Source organism: Peromyscus maniculatus, chromosome 18, assembly GCF_049852395.1.
Source record: "Peromyscus maniculatus bairdii isolate BWxNUB_F1_BW_parent chromosome 18, HU_Pman_BW_mat_3.1, whole genome shotgun sequence".
NCBI classification, from domain to species: Eukaryota; Metazoa; Chordata; class Mammalia; order Rodentia; family Cricetidae; genus Peromyscus; species Peromyscus maniculatus.
In genome coordinates this window covers 38,981,036-39,003,530 of record NC_134869.1, presented here as the reverse complement: position 1 = coordinate 39,003,530, position 22,495 = coordinate 38,981,036, and the positions used below count along the sequence as shown (strand labels likewise).

The following is a 22,495-nucleotide window of genomic DNA, read 5'->3' as shown; positions in this document are numbered from 1 at the left end:
ATGATTTGGAAGGTCATTTATTTCATTGAAATTTCCTATATCTCTATTATCTGATTCTTTCTCCTAATTGTAACCAGGTTATAAATTTTTTTGTCTGGATATTGGAGAATTGATGTGGAGTTCTCTCTGCCCATCAGGTGGCCTATAATACTGATTGGTCTTTACTGACTAGAAGTGGTATCAAATGATCTCTTGATTCAGATGGTGTCTGTTAGGTGTCTCCATTGTAACTTTAAAATTTCTTTTGCTTAATCATTAACAAAAATATTTGTAGGATAATTTGAGAATATAAAATCTTAATCTCCATCTTCCACTAAGCCAGTGATTTTAGAATCATTGATGACTTACCTGAATTTATTGTCATTAGTTAAAAACAGGCCCTTTCTGCTTTCTGTTTATCTACTTATTTATTGCTAGTAGGAATTACCACAGTAGTTCCTATTTCTTAAGTGGTTTATAAGCCATTATTTTCATTACTTCTTTTTCATTTTGTGCATGTGCAAATGTGCATACACATTTGTGTGTACTAGTGCAGGTGAACATGTGTGTGTATACGTGAGGAGGCCAGAAGACCACCTCAGGTGTTGTTCATTTTCAAGACCATGTCCACCATTTTTTTTTGAGACAGGTTCTCATATAGTCCTGGGCTTTACTAATTAGGTTAGACTGGCTGGCCACCAACCTACAGGGATCCCCATGTCTGCATCTTCCTCGCACTTGGATTACAAGCAGATGCAAGCACATCTGGCATTTTGTATGGGTTCTGGGGATTGAACCCAGACCTTCACACTTGTGCAGCAAGTGTTCACTGGCTGAGTCATCTCCCTGACCCCTCACTGTGAGCAGTGATGCTCAGACTGTTTCAGGTTTGATTGGTGGGAGGCTTTTCAAGATACTTTTCCTACACCCTCTGCCAGCTCCCCATTATCCATTGAGAATAGTCTTACTTTTTTTTTTTTGTCAGATGAATATATTCAAAGCTCATTTTGTGAACTTTTCCTGCTCACTGTTGAAATCTCTGCAGGGCTATGGTTTCTTCTGGTGGAGAGATATTCTTAGAAACCAAGACTTGGGCAGTAAGTTTGATCATTGCTGTTTAAGTATCGGTGTTGCTGGTTGTCCCAGTCAACACATACATGTACATACATGCTTACCCACAGATATCTGGATTTATTTGCATGTTATGCATTTGTTTGTGTATACATACAAAGAAACAAACCCACAAATGGGCTGCTCAACTTGCAGTAGTGTTATTTCCTGATAAATTCACTGTAAGTTGAAAATAAATAAAAAATGCGTTTTCTATACTTAAACTACCAAACATCCTTAGCATGGTCCTCTGATAGGGTGTCAGCTGTCTTCTCTTGTGAGTATGTGGCTGACTAGGAGCTTCAGCTCACTACTGCTGTTTAGTATCACAAGAGTGCCTTGTACCGCATGTGCCAGTCTGAGAAAAGATCAGAACTAAAAATGATTTCCACTAAATGTGTGCTGCTTTTGTAGTATTATAAAGTTGAAAAATCTGAAGTTGAATCATAGTAAGTGGGGTCTGTCATCTATCTATTAATGACTTCTTTATTATCTATTTATCTATCTATCTATCTATCTATCTATCTATCTATCTATCTATCTATCTATCTATCTATCTATCTATCTATCATCTACCTCACCTTATCTATTATCAATATCTATCTATCTATCTATCTATCTATCTATCTATCATCTCTCATCTATCCATCTCTCACCTTATCTATTATCAATATCTATCTATCTATCTATCTATCTATCTATCTATCTATCTATCTATCTACCATCTATTATTTATCATATGTCTATCATCTTTCCATTTATCATATATCTAGCAACAATTTTATACTTACTCTTCCGATGACATAGGGTTCATATGATGAGCCCACCCCTTCCCATATTTCTACCTTTTCCAGCACAAAATCCTGTGTCACCACACATGCCAGTTGCCATCTTTCTCAGCTTCTAACTTGTTTGGGAACTTTCCCTTCGTAAGCCCTATCTCCATGGACTATTATGGAGAACTGAACCATGAGTGCTGACTGTCTATGCAGGCTTCATATAGACACAGGAATTCAAAGCAGTGTTATTAAAACAGCAAAGTCACAGTCTATGAGGATTTTATTTATTCAACTTCAGCTTAGAATACTGAAAATATTGTCTCTGATGTACCCACTTCCTACCTATCTGTGTATACACATTGCTGTGTGGAAAGGAATACACAAAACTGTGACTTACTGCATTCTGTGAGCATGCTAGAGTATATTTTAAGGCAGATTTGACCATATGTGCTGCTGCTTTTACATGCACACGTCAGAATCCAACCTTTCTGTGAAATATGGCTCTAAGGAATGGTCTAAATTGATTCCACATCTAGTCAAATTATCCTTCCAGAAGAACATATTATTTTGGTTTTCAGAATTGAAACTGAAAGGATCAGATACTGAGTCTAAAACTTATTGGTGTATTCAAGGGAGAAAATGATCTAATTAAAAAAAAAATAATCTTTATCTTTTACAAAGCCCAACAGATGCTTTCAATTAACACTGTGCTGCAAAGTTTTTAAGCCAGGACCCAGAAAAGTAAAGTCTGATTCTGGACAAATACGAAATGTTTCACTGGCAATTTGCAGGAGCCAAGGCAATGAGCAAGCTTCGAAGGCATGCTAGACCCTAAACTCTCAGTGCTGGCCTGAAAGGGAGATAGGCCTTAGATCAGAGAAGGGAAAGTGTGTGGAATGTTACTTTAACTATGTAATGGTGTGTTTCATTTGTTTATGCTGTATTTGTTTAACTGTGTAAAGATGTGTTACATTTGTTTATGCTGCATTTGTTTAATGATACACAGATGTGTTACATTTGGTTTCCCTCACCTGCCTAAGACACCTGATTGGTCTAACAAAAAACTGAATGGCCAATAGTTAGGTAGCAGAAGGATAGGCAGGTCTGGTGGGCAGACAAAATAAGTAGGAGGAGGAATCTAGGCTCCAGAAAGGAGACACGAGAATGGGGAGAAAGAGGAAAAGTCACCACCCGCCATGGGCCAGCCAGTCAGGTAGCTGCCAGCCAGACACAGAGTAGGACAGATAGAAGGAAAGAAAGGTTAAAAAGCCCTGAGGCAAAACATAGATTAAGAGAAACAGAATAATTAAGGCTGAGCGTTCATCATTAATAATAAGTCTCCATGTCATGATTTGGGAGCTGGTTGGTGGCCCCAGTGAAAGCCTGACAATAATAAAACTATTGAATTGAGTGTTCACTCACTCAACATATCCTGGGAAAGACTTGATACAGACATCCCTGTGTATCTATGAGGGACTGTTTTCAATTCTAGGACCCATGGTATACACTGTCTGCACATATGTAGACTCAAAGATGCTCAATATAAAAAGCTCAAAATATAACATGCTTATATAAAATGTATTTGCATAGAATCTATTACTATCCTTCACATATTTGAAATCATTTGTGGATTACTTGCGATACTTACTGTGATAAGTCCCTAGGCAAATAGTTGCTCACACTGTATTTTATAGGAAATAATGACAGGAGAGAGCCTATAGATATTCAGTATAGACATATGCATTTTGCTTCGAATAGTTTTGAGCCATTGAGGTTGAATCCGTCAATGAGGGCCTATGAATATAGAGGACTGAAAGTACAGTCAGGACTTGCAGCTTCTATGGATGCATAAATGAATACACATGTTCCTGTTCTGAAGAAGCTTTTATTGTAAACAAAAGAGCCATGCCGATTGTTACAATACAGACTGACTCAAAAGCCTCCCTATAGATTTATCATTTTGATAGCTGTGTTAAATTACATACTATAGGATTTATATCAGTTTATAGAACTAGAAAACAAACACTACATGTTATTTTAAGGCCCCCTTTCCAATAATATATTACATATTTGAAAGTCACAATTTAAGAACTATATAAGAACTGGATTTACTTAGGATATCTTTCATCATTTTTTTTTTGCCCTTCTTTCTTGGTTGTTAACTAACAAGGAAGTGGACACTAATTCTCTGAGAAAAATCTGAAATGCCTACTACTAGATTTTTCTAGATATTGATGGCACAATACTGGACTCTAAGGGCATGGAAAACAGTGAAGTGTTATTCATTAGCTCTTCTCTTTAGTACTCATTAACTAGTTATTTGGTGCTGTTGTGGGGTGAATGACAATTCCTTAGAATCATAGAGGATCATCTGAACTTCACAAAGTCAGATACTTGTTTCATAAAGAACTTCTGATCATTACCTGGCTAGCAAAAAGATACTTTGAGAATTTCAAAGAAATTATCAGTTACTCTCAAGTAGTTAAGTCCCACCCTTAGCTGAGAAACTATTGGCGATTGTTAGCCTTTGGGAGGAACATGAGTTTTCTCTAAGTGTGAGGGAGGTAGATGGATGTGGTCAAATCATTCTCAAAGAAGTAATGGATGGGGTGTGGGGTAGGATGGGGGAAGGTGGAGGGGAGGTGGGGGGAGGGGGAAAGGAGGGAGGGGAAACTGTGGTTGGTATGTAAAATGAAATAAAAGAATAAAAAATGAAATGAGTACCCCCCCCAAAAAGAAACAATAAAAATATAAAAAAGTAAAAAAGTTCTGATATTTATTTATAAAGGGCAAGAGATCCATGAAACCTGTAATATTTACATTCTGTAGTATGCTGACTTTGGGGAGACAGCTGCTTTCTCTTTATATTTAGATACCTTATTTTTTATTGGTGAGCTAATAATTAGTGAGGGTCCTATTTCATGAACCATCGTAGCTGTTGACATACTTTTGGTTCTATACAGTTCTTGGCTAATGGGTGCTACAAAAACAATAAACCCTCCTAATGATGTATATGTTGCCTTCACAAGTAATTCCCTGTGAGGACTCTAGACTATTAATGAGAACCATGTGACTAATACAGAGCCATTTTCTTTCTTAGAGCTGATTACTTGTGTCTTGAAAATATCATTGTGCCTTTTCAGGGTGCTATTGTTGGAATTATTATTTTTAAAACTTTTCTTTTTTCTTAGGCCTGGTATTGTTTGTCTCTTTAACTTGTACTCCTGAAGAAGAAATGAAGGAGACTGACTATATTTCTGGAAAAATTTAATGAAGTTAGTTCACCACTGGGCACCCAGGCCTGGTCCTCTTTGAAAGTGTGGAAACAGACAAGAGGTAAGAATCAGAAATGCTGAAGCTCCCTTATAGGCAGGCAAACCAGGCAGAGACTGATGGAGTGTGACTGAGGTCCAGACCACAATTCATTCTCCCGTTTTAATGTAATTTCATTCAACTAGCTAATACATACAAGGTGTCTCAGCGGCATTAACATTTGAGCCTTAGGCAATCAGATCTGAGGGCTCATTCTCCTCAATTCATAATGTGGATTATGTTTTATAATATTGCTAAGACTTGATTATTTGTACATCCTGGAAGGCATAGCTCCTGCACTGAACATTTAAAAGAGGATTGCTACAGAACATTGAACATTAAACAGGGAGCTACTATAGGTAAATCTCACCAAAATAAGAAATGATCCTATAATTGCAAAATGAGAGTTATCTATTTGGATGATTATCATATCAGCGGTGTAATTTGACCATCCTGGCAAGGACTGAAAACGAAGGAGTAGCAAAAAAACTACTTGTGCATTTTATTACAGTCCGGGGTAGACAGAGACTGCTAAAGCATTTGTTTTAAACATAGGAAGCCCACATGTCTCCCACTCTCATCTACTTGTGTCTACATCTTCATAGATAGATACAGATAAGTAAGACGGCATACATCCCCCAAAACTACACAATGACCATAAAAAGTGGTTGTCAGCATTCTGGGGACATACACTGACTTAAAACACATCATTTGCTTCAAATAGGTTTGATTTTCTGTCTAGAAGATGAAATAGAACATGAATAGCCATCTAAGTTTACCTAGTTGAATGTTAGTACTTCTACATATGAATCGATATTCATTACTTCCCTACATTGGAAGATTAAAGGAATAAATGATCCTTCGAAACCGAAAATGAAATCCTCAAGAAATGTCAAGAAAAATATTTGCTGCAGTCTCATTTTAAGAAGAACTGGAAGGCGATCTTATGAGCCTTTTGACATTAAAGGAAATGGCTGTTGGTATCTAACGTAACCCAATTAATTTGGATCTGCTTAATTTGGAATCTGCAATGGAGTAGGTAAAGTAAATTCCTCTTGGAATTTATTTTAAAGGCCTCATATATAATAAGAATGTAATGACAGTATGAAGAGGATGAATTTATTATTGGAGTTAGGCAGTGTATGGAGGTATTTCTTATTTGTATTCACTGTGGCTGCTGTTCCTCCAACAACTGTGCACAGGACCACAGGATGTTCTAAAGGCAACCATAGAGAAGTTCATTCAGCTTATACCGAAGGAAGACATACTTTTATTATTAAGGCTGAAATTGAAGCATGAAAGAAAAATGGGCAACGTTATTTGTATGGTCCTCAGGGTAGAGAGCATCCCTCTGCTGGTGTATTTGTTTAGATGAGACCCCAAGTAAAAAACACCTGCTCAGTGATAGTCATTCAAAGATTGAATGGAGGATGAAAGATTGACTACTGCCATTCCAAGGCATCTTTTGGGTTGTTTCTGAACCAAATCTGTGGGAAACAAAGTCTGCATCAGAATGGAAGGGAGAGATTCAAATATCAAAAGACTTCAAGATTAACAATTACCTTTCCTGAGTTGGAAGTAACAATATATCACTTACAAAGACAAAACTTGAAAGTCCTCTATGGTGAAAATAAGCAGAGTTAAATTCTGGGGGTCTGGCAATGTTTTTGGTAGAATCTGACTACCCTCGTTCTATAATTAGATTGCAGTAAGTCTATACAAATATATAATTTTTTGAGGTTGTTGCTTATGTGTCTCCAGCATAGATAACATATATTTTATGACATTAAGGTTATAGGTCAATTGGAGGCCTTATTGTCATATCAAAGGAAAAATTACTTTTTGAATAACCCATTACAACTTTTAACTCTTCAAATAAGGTAGAATACAAACATTTCCCTATTCAAGGTGTCAAGGTGACTAGATAGACTTTTAAAATGTGTTTCTCTACCACACTGCATGAACATGCACACACACGCACCACACACACACACACACCACACACACACACACACACACACACACACACACACACACACACACACACACACAGAGTTAGCAATAAAAGCAGCTTGTTCAGGTAGATCCATTCCTGTTGTCTGACTATCTAGCATATCTAATACATAAGGGATGTTAGGGAACATAACACATTCCCCGTGTTTCTCAATTAAAAAAAGACATTGCGACACACTATACTGCCTCTTTTACCTTATTCCCTTTATAGCTGCAGCATAATTTTAAAAGAAATTGAGCAAGGTAACTCAATGTAAATTCATCCACTCTGATGCCAGAAGTAAGTGCATATTGCCAGAGTCAGATACGGGAGGTTTTAAAATACAGGATTAAGCAGCATTTCAAATCACCTAGAATCAATTCCCACAGGACACCGTTGTAGAAATGATGATACCGAGTTAAGAAAAACATTTTTTTTTCTTACAGGAAAAAAAAAATCACAAGTTAGAGCTTGCCACTTATGCTATCCTAGATAAGTTTGATGATTATCCTGTAAATGAACATCGATTTTTGTGTAGACTCCAATATTTTCCATCTCTGAGAAATTGTTCTGGTGTCCTGAATGGACAATTGCAGAATTATGGCAAATATCTTTTGGTGAAGTGGTTGTTTCTTTTAGAAAAAAGAGAGAGAGAGAGAAATTATTTCACATCATTTACTATGTTATTTTCTAATACCAGCTTTAAAACAGTGCACACACACACACACACACACACACACACACAGAGAGAGAGAGAGAGAGAGAGAGAGAGAGAGAGAGAGAGAGAGAGAGAGAGAGAGAGAAAGCCCAAACTCACACCTCAATAGTAAATATTACGTTACTGTCTAACCCACAAGGTGGCAGTAAAGAAAAAAGTGACAAAAATGAAGATCCCAGGCATTCTAGTCTCTTAAGAGAATTAATCCTGTTTGATGAAACGACGGTTGTCCACATTTTAACATGGCAGTAACTCCAAATGTCTGACTTCAGGTGGTTGTCTTTCACAGGCTGTCGTGGAGCAGAAAGTTTCATTCAGTTCCAGAGTTAGCCATTTCCTTTCTTTCTTTCTTTCTTTCTCTTTCTTTCTTTCTTTCTTTCTTTCTTTCTTTCTTTCTTTCTTTCTTTCTTTCTTTCTTTCTTTCTTTCTTTCTTCTTTCCTTCCTTTTTCTTTCTTTCTTTCTTTCTTTCTTTCTTTCTTTCTTTCTTTCTTTCTTTCTTTCTTTCTTTCTTTCTTTCTCTCTCTCTCTCTCTCTCTTTCTTTTCTTTTTCTTTCCTTCCTTCCTTCCTTCCTTCCTTCCTTCCTTCCTTCCTTCCTTCCTTCCTTCCTTTTTTCCTTCTTTTTTCTCTCAATTTTTCTTTCCTTTCTCTTTCTTCTCTCTTTCTTTCCCTCTCTTTCATTCACTCTTTCTAATATATATATATATATATATATATATATATATATATATATATATTCGTTTTTCAAGACAGGGTTTCTCTGTGTAGCTTTGCGCCTTTCCTAGGACTCACTTGGTAGCCCAGGCTGGCCTCGAACTCACAGAGATCCGCCTGGCTCTGCCTCCCGAGTGCTGGGATTAAAGGCGTGCGCCACCATCGCCCGGCTAATAATAAAATATAATAAGGTATATTATGGATATAAAGTATATTAAGATATAAAAATGGACACATCAGAATTGGAAAAAAACAAACTCTCAGAAGGGAAAAGGCACAAAAATCAGAGCTTTGCATCACACACCCAGGAATCCCATATAAAGACACTAAACTGGAAGTGGTCATCTACATGCAGAAGACCTGGTACAGACCCATGCAGGCCCTGTGCATGCTGCCTGAGTCTCTGTGGGTTCATATGAGTTTGACCAGGTTGATTCAGAGAGCCTTGTTTTCTTGGTGTCCTCCATCCCCTCTGACTCTTACAATCTTTTTGCCTCCTCTCCTGAGGAGTTCCCTGAGCTCTGAGAAGAGGGATTAGATGGAGACATCCCATAAGGGCTGAATGTTCTAAGATCAGAGCTGGTCATTTTCAAAAGCAGCAGTTCCTAAGCTGTGGATGGTGGCTCCTTTGGCAAATCTCTGTCTCCAAAAATATATACCTTATGATTCATAACACTAGCAAAATTGCAGTTATGAATTAGCAATGAAAATAAATTTATGGTTGGGGTCACCGCAACATGTGGAACTGTATTAGAGGTTCACAACATTAGGAAGGTTGAGAACCACTGTTCAAAAGACTAATTTGATTGATGTTTTGTATATAGTTATTCTGTGGAAAATTTTTATTCTGTTTTTCACCTGGGCATAGATTCCACAACTACTGTTTGGTCATAGACCATGCCTAATATTCTCTCTGTCTCTGTCTCTGTCTCTGTCTCTGTCTCTGTCTCTGTCTCTCTCTCTCTCTCTCTCTCTCTCTCGTATAGTGCCTAGTATTTAGTGTTCTTGGTATAAAGGTTTTAAAAACTCAACATGTTTAACCTTAGAGAATTTCTAATAGAATGCTACATTTGGGCTTTTAATATTTATTCCATTATAACATATGAATGGTGTTTTTATTTATGTATGTATTATGTGTGTGTACATGATGTATATGGAAGGGCAGGTATGCCTGGCATGTCCTTAGAAGTCAGAGGACAGCTGGATGGAGTTAGTTTCTCTTTCCCCCTCTATGAGAGTTCCAGGGATCACATTCCGATTACCATGCTTTCATGGCAAGCACCTTTATTTGAAAAGCCTCCCCCTTTGCCCTAAATAATATCTTTTAAATGATCAAGAACAAAGGCATTCCAGTCAAAGGGCAGTTGTTTGGATTTCAAGAGTAGCTCCTGGACCTAGGATCTGAAGGTGCAGATACACCCACCCTTTAACTTCAGAGCAGGACAAGAGCATCCCTGGACCTGTGTGGGGGAGTGAAATAAGGGGCTCTCAGAACAGCCTGTACAGAGAAAGAAAAGAGCGGCATTATGCTGACATAGTCTTCATATGTAATCCTAAAGTTACAGAATGGAGAATCCGTGTAATTATAGGACTCTGGGATGGGCAAGACTGGGTGTCTTCTAGCTTGTTTTTTTGAATATAAGGGAAAATGATGGGCCAGGAAAGGATGCTGTTCTTTACTTCATGATAAAAAGATGCACAGGCTAACATCGTATATGTCGTGATACATCTTTTCCCTGAATTTCAAAGAAGTTCACTGAGGTTTGAAAATTAAGCAAGATTAATTTTCATCACTATTATATATGTATACACACACGACTGTACTTTTGACAAGAATATTGATTCATCAAACCTATGTACTATAGCTTATGTTATTTAATGTAGGAAATCACTGTGGTTAAAAGTCAGCTTCAAGAATTCAAACACAGCTTCTGACTCAAATACCAGTGATATTTACATATGGGGAAAACCTAGATCATAGTCTAGCTTCTCTTTATCAGCCCCTTTACAGTGATCATTTGCTACTCAAATTATAAGAACAAGGCATTCATTCACCTTGTTTAAAGAGCTATACTGATAAACATTTAAATGCCCTGTGAGGGTCAGTCTGTGATCAGGGAAGGATTTAAACAGATAGATAGGATGTTTTATTAAATTAAAGAAGAGGGAATAAATCATTTAAAGAGCTACATGTGTGTCATAGGAGATGCAGGCAGAAGAAATAAATGAGGACATTTTATATCTTTATGTGACTTTACATTCTTACCTATGGAAGTGTGTCTTTGAAGCAGATACTATTCGTGGTTTGAAAGAGGTCAGACACCCTTTAAGCCACATTTTGAGCTGGACTATAAATCCAGGTTAAGGATATACATTTGATGCATTCAAGTGTCAAGATTTCAAAGATATAAACTGCTTATTTTGTGTGAAAACAAATTCCAGTCAACTCTCCCACCACTTTGTTCTCAATCCAGGATGAATAATACTGTCCTTTACCACCCCACTCCTCCTTCCTCTCATTGCTTCACAAAATGACTACTTGGCTCAGGGTCACATTGTATTATAATTTATCTATTTCATTTAGCCAACACTCCAACAACGTAAGTCAGAAGCAGAAACTGTCTGCTCCCATAGGGCTAGAGACCAAGATTGACTGGTCCCCTTCTGAGGTCTCCACTATTGGGCCCAACACTGACCTCATAATTTATGTAACAAATATCAGTTACACAACTGGATAGTTTGCATTTGGCTTACCTTACGCGAAACAGTATGCCACAACGTTAAATGTTCAGGTAATGGAGGGACACTGCTTGGTTTTGAATTCCAACTCCTCCATTTACTAATTAAATGATTCTGTCCTCAGATACTTGGTTGGTCTGGGCCTCAGTTTCCTCATTTTTCCAAATGGGAGAAGCAACAACATTGTCTACGTGGTAGCTGTTTTCATGATTACATGAACTAGGACAAAACACTTAAACAAGTAACATGGCACAAAGCAATTGCTAGCTTTATTATTATTATTATTATTATTATTATTATTATTACTTTCCCTCCCATATGTACCTAAAAGCAAGCATTTGGGAAACTTGTATTCTGAGTGGCTACTCTATTTGCAAATTTGCTATTCTATTTCTTCAGCTACTGGACAAATGGAGTAGTTCAATGGAAAAAATCTCTAGAAAGTTAACCAATTTCTATTCTGTTTGTAGACTTTGGTATATATTATCTTTGCAGCTCTCATGAATACACTATAAACATTTCCATGATACATGCTTTGCTTTTTATGGAGCTTTCTTATAGAGATCATAAACCAAAGAGCCCAGAGTGAACACTGAAGAGTTTAAACCTAGCAGTAGAAACCCCCAAAGAAAAATAGAACTTTCTTGAATTCTTCATACTCTCTCGTCTGCATATAACCCTGAATGCTGGCACTGGGAATTTTATCATAGATTATAGTCATACTTTTTCTTATATTTGCCATCTAGAGAGGCTCATTTTGTGCTCAGACTTATTCTGTTTTCCCTTCAGCGTAACTGTAAGACTTCCCTAAGATTCATAATGTGTGCTAATATATTGGTACTTTAGGCATTTGTTTAAAAAAAAAAACTTCAGCGGTTTGAGGTGGCTTAAAAAGACATAGGCATATTCAGATACCATTTCAATCAGGTTAATCACTTTAAATAACAAAAGTCACACAAGTGACAGATGAATTAAGGTTTTAATTTTAGTTGGCAAACTGTATACTTCATGAAATATCAGTATGTTTTTGAAAAATCTTATCCTTGATCTTCAAGATCTTGAGAAAGGTTTTACTAGATAAGTAGATAAGCGACTTTTCTGTATGAAACTCTTTAGAAAAGACTCAGGTCAGACGTTATAAAAAATTTGAATTGTACAATGTAAGATTATTAATAACTTTGACACAGTATGGATTTGCCCAATTTAAATTTTTCATCAAATGATCACTATTTTGGATTTCAAAAATGCTGTTTTTCTGTTGCCACATGGAGGCACCACTTCGGCTGGTAAACAGGGATTTCTGACTTCCATGGTCAGAAGGGTCTTCAGCTGTGCGAGGTCTTCAGAAACCTAGTTCTGTCCTAAGCCCACCAGTCTTTTTGACTGCCTGAATAGCACAGCAGGTTGGTTTGTTTACTGTTTCCTACGTTTTAGCCACTACAGTGTTTTTATAAAGTCATTTTACTCCCTAAGGCTTTAAATGGAATTTTATGTTGTTTTCCTGCACATGCGTGTGTGTGTGTGTGTGTGTGTGTGTGTGTGTGTGTGTGTGTGTAGGCATGCACATGCATGTGAATGTGTGTGCATGTGTGTAGAGACCAGAGATTAATCTCAGGTGTTGTTCTTCAGACACATTTCACCTGTCGGTATGCTCTTTTTTTAAATTTTTGTTCCATGAGACAGTGTCTCTCATTGCCCAAAAACTTGCCAAGTAGACCAGGTTGAAAGGCCGGAGAGGCCCTGGACTCTCTCCTCTCTGCTTCCTGAGCACTGTAATTACAACTAGGAGCTACCATGCCCAGCTAACCTAGGCCCGGGGATCCATCTCTGGTCTTCATGCTTGCAAAGAAGGCACTTTATTGACTGAGCTTGTCTCCCAGGCTCAAATTTTGTTTGTCTTTCATGGAGAAGATTCAAAACCTCTTGACAGTGTGAGAGCCACAAGACCTCCAAGGCTACCTCCTCCTACTCTCTAGGATTATTCCCACACCAAGGAATGGAGTTGATTAAATCAGTGGGCCAGGATAACACAAGGTGGGGAGGGTTGTGGGGACTTAGATGTTTCTTCTGAGTCAAGCGGTGTTGAGACATGAAAATGCTAATCACACTTTCAGGAGCCGAGTATACAAAGGCACTAAAGTTTGTGCTTGTACATACCAATCAGTGTGAAAGGGAAATCAAAGCAGTTCACGTTTAAACAGTCCAAGAGTAGAGACCCTGACGCCAGCACTCCATGGAAGACAGTTCATTTTGATTATCTACAGGACCAAAGTGCAGATTCCATTAAAAATCAACTTTCGGTTGCCTTCATGAATTTTGAACATTCAGATTATTTTCACTTTTGCAAGTCCCTGGGTCAAATATGGACAACATTTTTTTAAAAAAATGACATTTATTAGCTAAAGAAAATAATCATGAGCTTCTTATAGTAAATAAATGGTTCCTGCTGAGGGTGAGACGCTTGGGAAGGCGTCTCCCTTATGCAAAGCACTGCACGGTGATGGCATGTGAGAGGCAAGCCTTTCTCTAATCAAGAGGCTTAAACACTAAAGACAACTTTTAAAACAAGTATTAGTGGTTGACTCCTTCACTATTCCTCTTAGGTACACAACCTGAAACTTTGCTGCCTCCTCATTGTTTTCTGGATTGAAGTAGAATGAACATCTTCTAGGGAAATAATACAGGAATGTATCCTGCCAATGCTAATTTCTCAGATTCTGTATACTTTCAGAAATTACAAAAGAAAAAGAAATGACCGCTACATTAACAAAAGAGGAAGAAATATTTGCTTACTGGATCTTTGATACTGAGTTTATTGAGTAAAACGACATTATAAAGGGTAATCAATGAGCTAATAAGTTGTGCCCACTTTATGTTAATAAACTTGAATTTGCTTCACTTGAGTCTCAGAAACAATCCATTTGCTAATTTAATCAGTCAGGAGAAACTTTTCTAATTGGCAAGCGGATTTTTTTTTTTTTAAATTGCAGGCTTTGAGAAATAACTTGCAGTAATTTTCACAAGTACAGAGACTTTGAGGAGTTACATGCACAGTAAAAGCCTTCTTGGAGTCTTCCTGAGTAACATATTAGAGGGAGAGAAAGGTCTCCTAGACCCCTTAGATGGTAGACTCTTCATTAGGTAATGGTTCTTAGACTCCCAGGTCATTCTAGAAGCTGCTGGTAATCTGTGTCCCCTAGGCCAGTCATCCTGAATAACTAGAGTAGATTCCTAAAGTACAGAGGAGTATGGTGACTGACCTCTTTGAGGGTCAGATGCTCTTTTGGCTTGCTAAACTATGTTTCCTCATTCTGGGTAAACAACCTGACCCCTAAATGCACCCTCAACTCCTAAAATGCACATAACCAGATACATATGAAAAAGCAAGAACAAAGATGCTTAAAAACAGAGCAGAAAAAAGTAACTGGAACAGAATGTGGCATTTCCCTTGGTTTGTTACTGACGGCCCACATACAACATGCTTAAAAATACCCACCCTGGCACCTATTTTCATCATCATTTATGATGATGCCAGTGGACATTTAGAATACATGGTGTTGAGCAAGTACTCCATCTAGGGATAAAGGGAAAAGGGCTTCCTCAAGCAAGGCTGTGCTCTCTGTGGCTCCCCGATTAAAGTTCATGTTGTGTAATTGGGCTTTTCTTACTGACCAGGTTTTGAAATAATATTTTAAATTTTTTTTTCAGTATCCCAAAGCCAATAGCATTTCCTTTTTATGAGGAAAATAATGACAGGCAGGACTCCTTAAGGGAAGTCTGGATTTAAGGAGACAAAAGACACACGTCAAGAGGAATTTCTTCTTCTTCTTTTGACCGAGCTACATACTTTGTTAAACATCAGAGACGACTAATTGTTCGACTGTCACCTTCCAGGTGGCTGTCTTCTGAGCCTTGTTCTGGCTACAACTTTTTTAGACACATTTTGAAGTTTAGAGAGCTGACTACTCTCCACTATAATCCAGAACTCCAACAAACTCGGAGTCCAAAGCCAATCAGCAGGCTACGCACTGTGCTTTGACGCTTCTTTCTGTCAATAAACACTGGGGTTCGTAACTGTTGTCATGAAGTTTAAACGATTTTGATGATAACACAGCGGAGTTACAAAAAATAATTGCGGCTAAGCTGAAAGTGACAAACTGACCAATCATGGGATGCATTTATTCACTGCTCTAGTAAAACCCACAGTCATGGGGCCTCCGCCCCCAGCTTTCCTTACACTCGGTTTTTGAATGTTGTACTGTAGGCATTTCATCCTTTTCCCCGAATCTAAAAATAAAATGTATTCCATGGGGAATCTGTATCTTTCCTTTGGTCTCCACTTACGTAGGACTCTGCCGCTTCATTGCTAGCCATTATTTCTGTAGTGCACACCTGGCCACACGACACCATTATAATATATGCAGCCAGGCTTTGGAGAATTTATTTCAATTTACATACAATCCTCCAAATCCTCTGGCGAGCTTGATGTGTGATCTGACACTGCCGCTTCTCCCCAGCAGGCTCTTCCTTTGCTCTTGATGCTAATAGCCCAAGGCTCCAGAGGTCCCTCTGGGGAACCGCAGTGGGGCTAAGGAGTCGGAAGAGGGGTGACTGCCGGGCTTGTTGCGCGGAAGATTTACAATGTACTCTTGCAGGCAGCTCAGCAACCCCCTCTGTGGCTGTGGGTGTCTGGTGTGACAGAGCGGAGAAAAGCTCTCTAATCTCCCAGCGCCTGCCTCTGCCGCTCAACCTCTCCCCTCCCTCCCGCCTTCCCAGCCTTCTCGCTCGCTGTCTCTCGCGCTCTCTCTCTCTCCTTTCTCAGGGAGTTTTAGTCCTTGAATGCAGCTGGAGTAGCTTTGGCAATCTAGACCCGGAGCCCGTGTACACACACATACCCGCACACACACGCGCGTACACACGCGCGCACACATGCACACGCGCTGGCACACACGCACTTCGTTTCTCCCCCCGGGGACACGGCTCAGACCTTCATCTACCTGAAGTGGATGCCCCGGCGGGACACTTCTTCACTTGTCTTCTCCGGAGGGCAGAGGCACAACATCGGGACGTGGGAGGCTCGCTGTCCAGTCTGCAACCTCATGCCTTTTACCGCCACCACCGCTTAAAGTGTCCAAGGTGGAGGAAGGCTTCTCCAGGACGGATGCTCCGCGGCCGTGGGACTTCCTCCGGCTGGCTCACTCCGGTCCTTCCCTCGGTTCCCTGGTCCATCCTCTCCTCTCCCGCTGCGGGGTGGAAGGCTCCGGCGCCTTCTGGGCTGCCGCCGCCGCAACTGTCTTTGCGAGCTCATCCCACCCAGAAGACCAAACGCTGCCGGAGTGCGGGGAGCTGGGCGAAGCCCTAACTTGCCTGCCAGCTCGGTCGCTCTCCATCCTCCCGGGCGAGGACCGGTGCGAGAGTCGCCGCAACCAGCCTGGGAGAGTGCGGCGCCCGGGAGGACACGCGAGCCGCAGGCGCACAGGGGCGGGGGCGGCGTGTGCCCGGGCACCCCGTGCCAGCCCGACGAGTAGCGCGCACCCTGCGAGCGACAAGCTCCCCAAGTTGGGCGCGTCCCAGAGCTGATTGCCCCGCGTTCCGCCGCTGGTGTCCGGAGAGAGGCGGGGCTGCCGGGGGTCGTCGCGGCCGTCGCCGGCCACCAGAGCCTGTCTCCGGAGAACCCGGGCTGGCCTCCCTAGGGTCCCAGCCGGCGTTGCGCCCTCCGCCCGCGTGCGCTCTCCGATGACTGCGCTGGCGGTGGCCCGGGTGGCCCGCCCGCTGGGGGTGTCGGAGGGGGCGGGGGAAGAGGAGGAGGCGGTGTGATGGCCCTGGACGGCGAGAGGGGGGAGCAAGAGGAGGAGAAGAAAAAGAAGAAGAAGAAAAAGAAGAGGAAGAAGAAGGAGGAGGAGGGGGCCGAGAAGAGCAGCTCACCCTTTGCAGCTACCATGGGAGAAGACGATGCCGCCGCCGCGCTCCGGGCAAGCGGCAGGGGGCTCTCGGACCCGTGGGCTGACTCGGTGGGAGTGCGACCCCGCACCACCGAGCGCCACATCGCGGTACACAAGCGGCTCGTGCTGGCCTTTGCCGTGTCCATCGTGGCACTCCTGGCGGTCACCATGCTGGCCGTACTGCTCAGCCTGCGCTTCGACGAGTGTGGAGCCAGCGCGGCGGTGCCGGGCTCCGACGGTGGCCCCGGGGGCTTCCCCGAGCGCGGCGGCGGCGGCGGCGTTGGGGGCAACAACAGCCACCCAGGATCCGCCCGGCGCAACCACCACGCTGGTGGGGAATCCTCGCAGCGCGAGACCGGCGAGGTGGACACCCCGGGGACCCCGTCTACCCTACCGCCGTCGGAGGAAGAGCCCGAGCAGTGGCAGCCTTGGACGCAGCTGCGCCTATCCGGCCACCTCAAGCCGCTGCACTACAATTTGATGCTCACCGCCTTCATGGAGAACTTCACCTTCTCCGGGGAGGTCAACGTGGAGATCGCGTGCCGGAACGCCACCCGCTACGTGGTGCTGCACGCCTCCCGGGTGGCGGTGGAGAAGGTGCAAGTGGCGGAGGACCGGGCGTTCGGGGCTGTCCCGGTTGCAGGCTTTTTCCTCTACCCACAAACCCAGGTCTTGGTGGTGGTGCTGAATAGAACCCTGGACGCGCAGAGGAATTACAACCTAAAGATTATCTACAATGCCCTGATAGAGAACGAGCTTCTCGGCTTCTTCCGCAGCTCCTACGTGCTCCACGGGGAGAGAAGGTATGGAGGGAGGCGGTGCCCCGCGCTGCCCCACCCCGCCAGGCGGCTCGCACTGCTGAGAAAGCGCAGGCGACCTGGGGACCCCGTTGGCTTCCAATATCTAGAAACCCGGGGTTGGGGGAAGGAAGTCAAGGTGAGGGTCCTCTGGAACTCGAGGGCTCTCCCTGATGTCTAGCCTCTCACTGTTGCCAAGTCCACAAACTCAGCAACACTAAAAGATGATGAATGTTGCCTCTTCCTGTAGTTCAAATCTTGCTCCTCTTGACCTGCCCATCTGGGCTTTTGCCGTTTTCCCCTTAAGATTGCTGGTTATCTAAATAACAAGTTTTAAAAAAAATCACCACCACCACCAACAAAACCAACAACTTTGAGCAGGTAGCCGCTTAACCCAGCTATCAGGCCAGGACAGACACGCCCCCCTCCTCCTGAACAGGTGCACCTCCGTTGGCTGTGAATAAGTACCTCTCTGTCCTCCTGGGAGACCCCGAACACAGCCCAGGGTTTGGCTTTGTGAAGTTTTTTACCAAATTGCAAGTTGAGATTTTGGATCACAAAGAGAAGTTCGAGGGGAAAGCAGGGGGTGGGGGCTGGGACCTGGAACTGCAGTTGCCATGGTCAAAATCACAGAGAGAGAGAGGGACTTCTAAGGCACTGTGATGTCTCCGGTCTCCATTAGGTTCCTCAAGCGGCTGCCAATAGAAATGACTACACCCGGAAGGGGGAGAAAGCTAGCAGCCAGTCTCCAATGCCTTTGCTGACTTTAGATTGGGGTTACATTCTCTTTGTTTTTTTGTGAGGCGGGGGCCTTCTTTAGAACCAGCAACTCCGTGGCCAGATCTTCATAGTTCTAATAGCTGTGGGGAGAGTTTGAGGAAAGGGTCGAAGTTGACGGTGCTTGGTAATGATTGACAGCTGCTGCTAGCGTTGATGGCGCACTCCCGGTGGGTGAACTAAGTTTCACCAGATCCCTATGGGGTTCGTGTAGCTGTCAGCGCTGTCTGTGTTACAGGTGGGAAAACGGAGGAGCTGCAAAGTCATAGTTTGACTTAGATCACAAAGTGAGACCTAGATAATTTGGCCCCAGAGCTCATATTTTAAAGTCTAACTTGGTGATAATAATAGTCCCACTCTCCATTATAGGATCGATCAATATGGCCTTGAAAAGCACTTCACCCAAGGCCAGGCCTGTCATATAGTGCTTCAAAGTTCAAACGAGTGTCCTGTGGTCAGCTTCCACCTATACTGTTGAATGAATGTATGAATGAGTCTTGTTTTCATTTTGCATTTCAAATAACTTCAATTCATTAAATGACTGTAGGGCAGATGAACAGCCAGAGTGAAGTAGCAAATGAAATCGTTACCTATAGGTAGACTGGTCATTAGTAAAGTAATGAGGCACAGCCGCCTCTTTCCTCAGTGAGCCTCCTAACACCAGGACACTGGGGCTCAGCTCAGCACAGGGCACCTGAGGTCAACAGAGAACCGGAACTTGAACTTTGGTTTGCCCAGCCCTGGACCAGAGCTCCTGGTGCTTGGAAGTGCTCAGAAACAGTTACTGTGTTAGAGGCTGGGAAAATCTCCCTGTAGCGTGGACGAGTATCAAAGTTTTATAACTTGTAGACTGCTGTGAAGGGAATGCCACAGAAAGTACTCCCTGTGTTAGCAGCTGTGTGGTAGGTACAACTGTCTATACGTCAATACATAAATTATTCATTTTCTAACACCCAAGATCTGGGATGCATAGTTTAAACCCTTCTCCACCACTACCTCTAGCACAGATTACAGCTTAAAAACATATTTTTTTAAAAGCCCACAATGATATAAAATGCGCAGTAAAGGCACAGTAAAAGCAGATTTGCATGTTATGCTTGGAAACAGGTTCATCATGTTGAAGTGTCAATAGAGAGAGTTGCACATCCTCACCGACACATCTTACTGTGGTGAGAAAAAAAGACAAACTCCCTCTCAAATTCTGTATTTTTTTTTCTTAAGCCATGCCAAGATGTATTTGGCAGAACTCAGCTTGTTTTGGTCAGTGCTTTCAAATTAAGAGGACTCTAAAAGCGACCAGATGTTTCCACTTGCCCTGTTACGGATTTCTTGTACCCACAGTCCATGTTTGTGTTCAGACTTCTTCCTTTGGTCTTCCCAAGAGATGTAAATACTTTGGCTGGAAGTTTAACCTGATGCACACATGCTTTCCAACAGAAATGCAGGAGCCAATGTTTGGGAAATCCCAGGATGGATTTATTTCTAAATACCATCTTAGAGAAAGTTTTTATCTTCTACCCCCAACAGCCATGTGAATATTCTAATTTCCTGGCTTTTATGTCTGGGGTAGAGAAGGCAAAAATAATCTAATAATTTCATAAGTATACCAACATTCCATACATTAGCTATTGTTGTTGTTCTTGTTACTATAGTTACTTAGAGGATTTAAAGCTGACCAATATTAGGAACTCAGCCAAGGCTGGCCTTTTATTGATAATGATTTTGTACTAAAAATTCAATGTAAATTGGCATTTAAAAGCCCACTTTCTAAAAGGACACAGATGCAAACAGAATTTTCATTTGATTAATGATTACATATCTTGATCTTTAGTTAATCATCATTTTTGCCAATTTAATTATAGGATAATTTCTGTAATGAAAACAAATATTTAATCAGCCAACAGTAGTTACACTGAATAACTTGAAATACTTAGAAGAGCCACCCCACAGCTTCCTTACTTTGTTTAGCCTGTTGGAAGCAGCAGCTCATCACTATCTGATCAGTCTTATTCTTTGTCTCCTTTCTCGGAGATCCAGGAGAAGGAATTTCCTTTTCATTTGTTTTCTTGAGAAAGAGTCTCAGGACAAAGGAAAGACTGGCCTGCAGCTCATAGTCTTCCTGCCTAACACTCCTGAGTGATGACTTTTTAGGTGTTCACCAACCTCCCCAGCAGTAAGAAAAAACTTCAGCGAGGGAAGATTAGCCTGTGTGCTGAGCTGTGCTGTGTACCTTTGACCTGGGAAATTTTAACCTCCACTACGTGTTGGGGAGCGCCTGGGTCTGCCCTACAGGGAAGACTGTGTTTACCAAATGGTAGACAAACTTCTCAATGAAACCCAAGATCCCTTAATCATGGGCATATCTTCCATTCTTACTTATTCAGTTGGTTAAGAAAAAGCCTGTCACTTGTTGAATACTGGAAATAGCAACTTACCTTCAAATTAAGATGTTTGCACACATATAATAAATTATCACCTTTAGTCAGAACACTTACTTACTCTTTCCCAAGTAGATGTGCAGCAGGCAGATAAAAGGGGTGTGTATTTATGCCATCGTCTCTTATAGGAGAATACACTTGCTTAGAATTAGGCAAAATGTTCATTTACCTGAAGTAATTGCCGCTTTTGGGTAGCCAGATGGTGTGCACACCCATGTTCAAAGTAGGGTACCTTAATTTAGATCCAGATGGTCGAATTGAAGGCGGAAATTTACCCAAAGTAAATGAACATTTTATTCACTTTTGAAAAGGAGACTATTTTTCTTTGACAAACTTTGATTGGGTCTATAACATGCCAAAGTGACAGAAGACAGAATAAAAATAGACATTCTTTTTCTATAAAGGATTATTTACAGAGAAGCCATGATCTCTGAAAAAATGAAGAAATAATTCTTGTGGTCTCAAAGGGAATTGGGGGCCATTCTTTCACCAAAATCTGTGGAATATGATGGATTTTGTTTCTTGGTGGCAGATACTCCGTTGTGATTTTATTGTACACAATTTGATGCTTTGTATTCTTTTTAATTATTAACCAATCGGGATATTAGTAAATGCCAGGAAGCCCAGGACATTGTTTAGATGTTGAAGAAGCCTCATTTCTCCTGCTCACTTTAGTGAGTTTCACATGAGTAAATGGAAATGTATGTGACCCTTTCTCCCTCTCTAGAAGTCTGCAAGCTGAAAAAAATCCCGAGGACATTTATTTATTTGCTTGCTGAGAAACCATTTTTATATACTTCCTTGATAGATTTGGCTCAGTGTTTTCCTGTCAGACACATATAGCCATTTGGTAAAACTGAGTTCAGTCTTGCATTTTGGTCAAAGTTCAGAGTGCTGTCCATAAGACAACACCAATAACAAAAGCCCTGGTCATTAAATAATGATTCATTCTGGTAGAAAAGTTCTCACCACTGGTCCTCACCTTGTGGTAATTTATTTTCAATCATTTATCTTTTTTTATATTACCATCTCATTTGAACACCTTGAATAGTGAGACAGTACCCAGTTCCTTTGAAAAAGTTAAGTTAGTTGGAGTGTGTTTTTATGTATTCAGTGCCACTTGGGACAGATCTTATCTTCTGTGGATGTCTCTCAAATGAAAATGGATCTGTTATTGACTTTCCCAGTATATTCTAGG

At 41.4% G+C, this 22,495-nt stretch overlaps 1 protein-coding gene across 1 annotated transcript in view; it reads left to right on the top strand.

Annotated features, from left to right (window-relative positions):
- The first annotated feature begins 17,069 nt into the window (after positions 1-17,069).
- Trhde (thyrotropin releasing hormone degrading enzyme) overlaps positions 17,070-22,495 on the top strand; it is a 407,391-nt gene continuing 401,965 nt past the window's right edge. Inside the window, exon 1 of the mRNA XM_006988963.4 lies at positions 17,070-18,088. Within this exon, the coding sequence (XP_006989025.1) occupies positions 17,160-18,088 (929 nt within the window). The 5' untranslated portion in view covers positions 17,070-17,159. The remainder of the gene's footprint in view (positions 18,089-22,495) is intronic.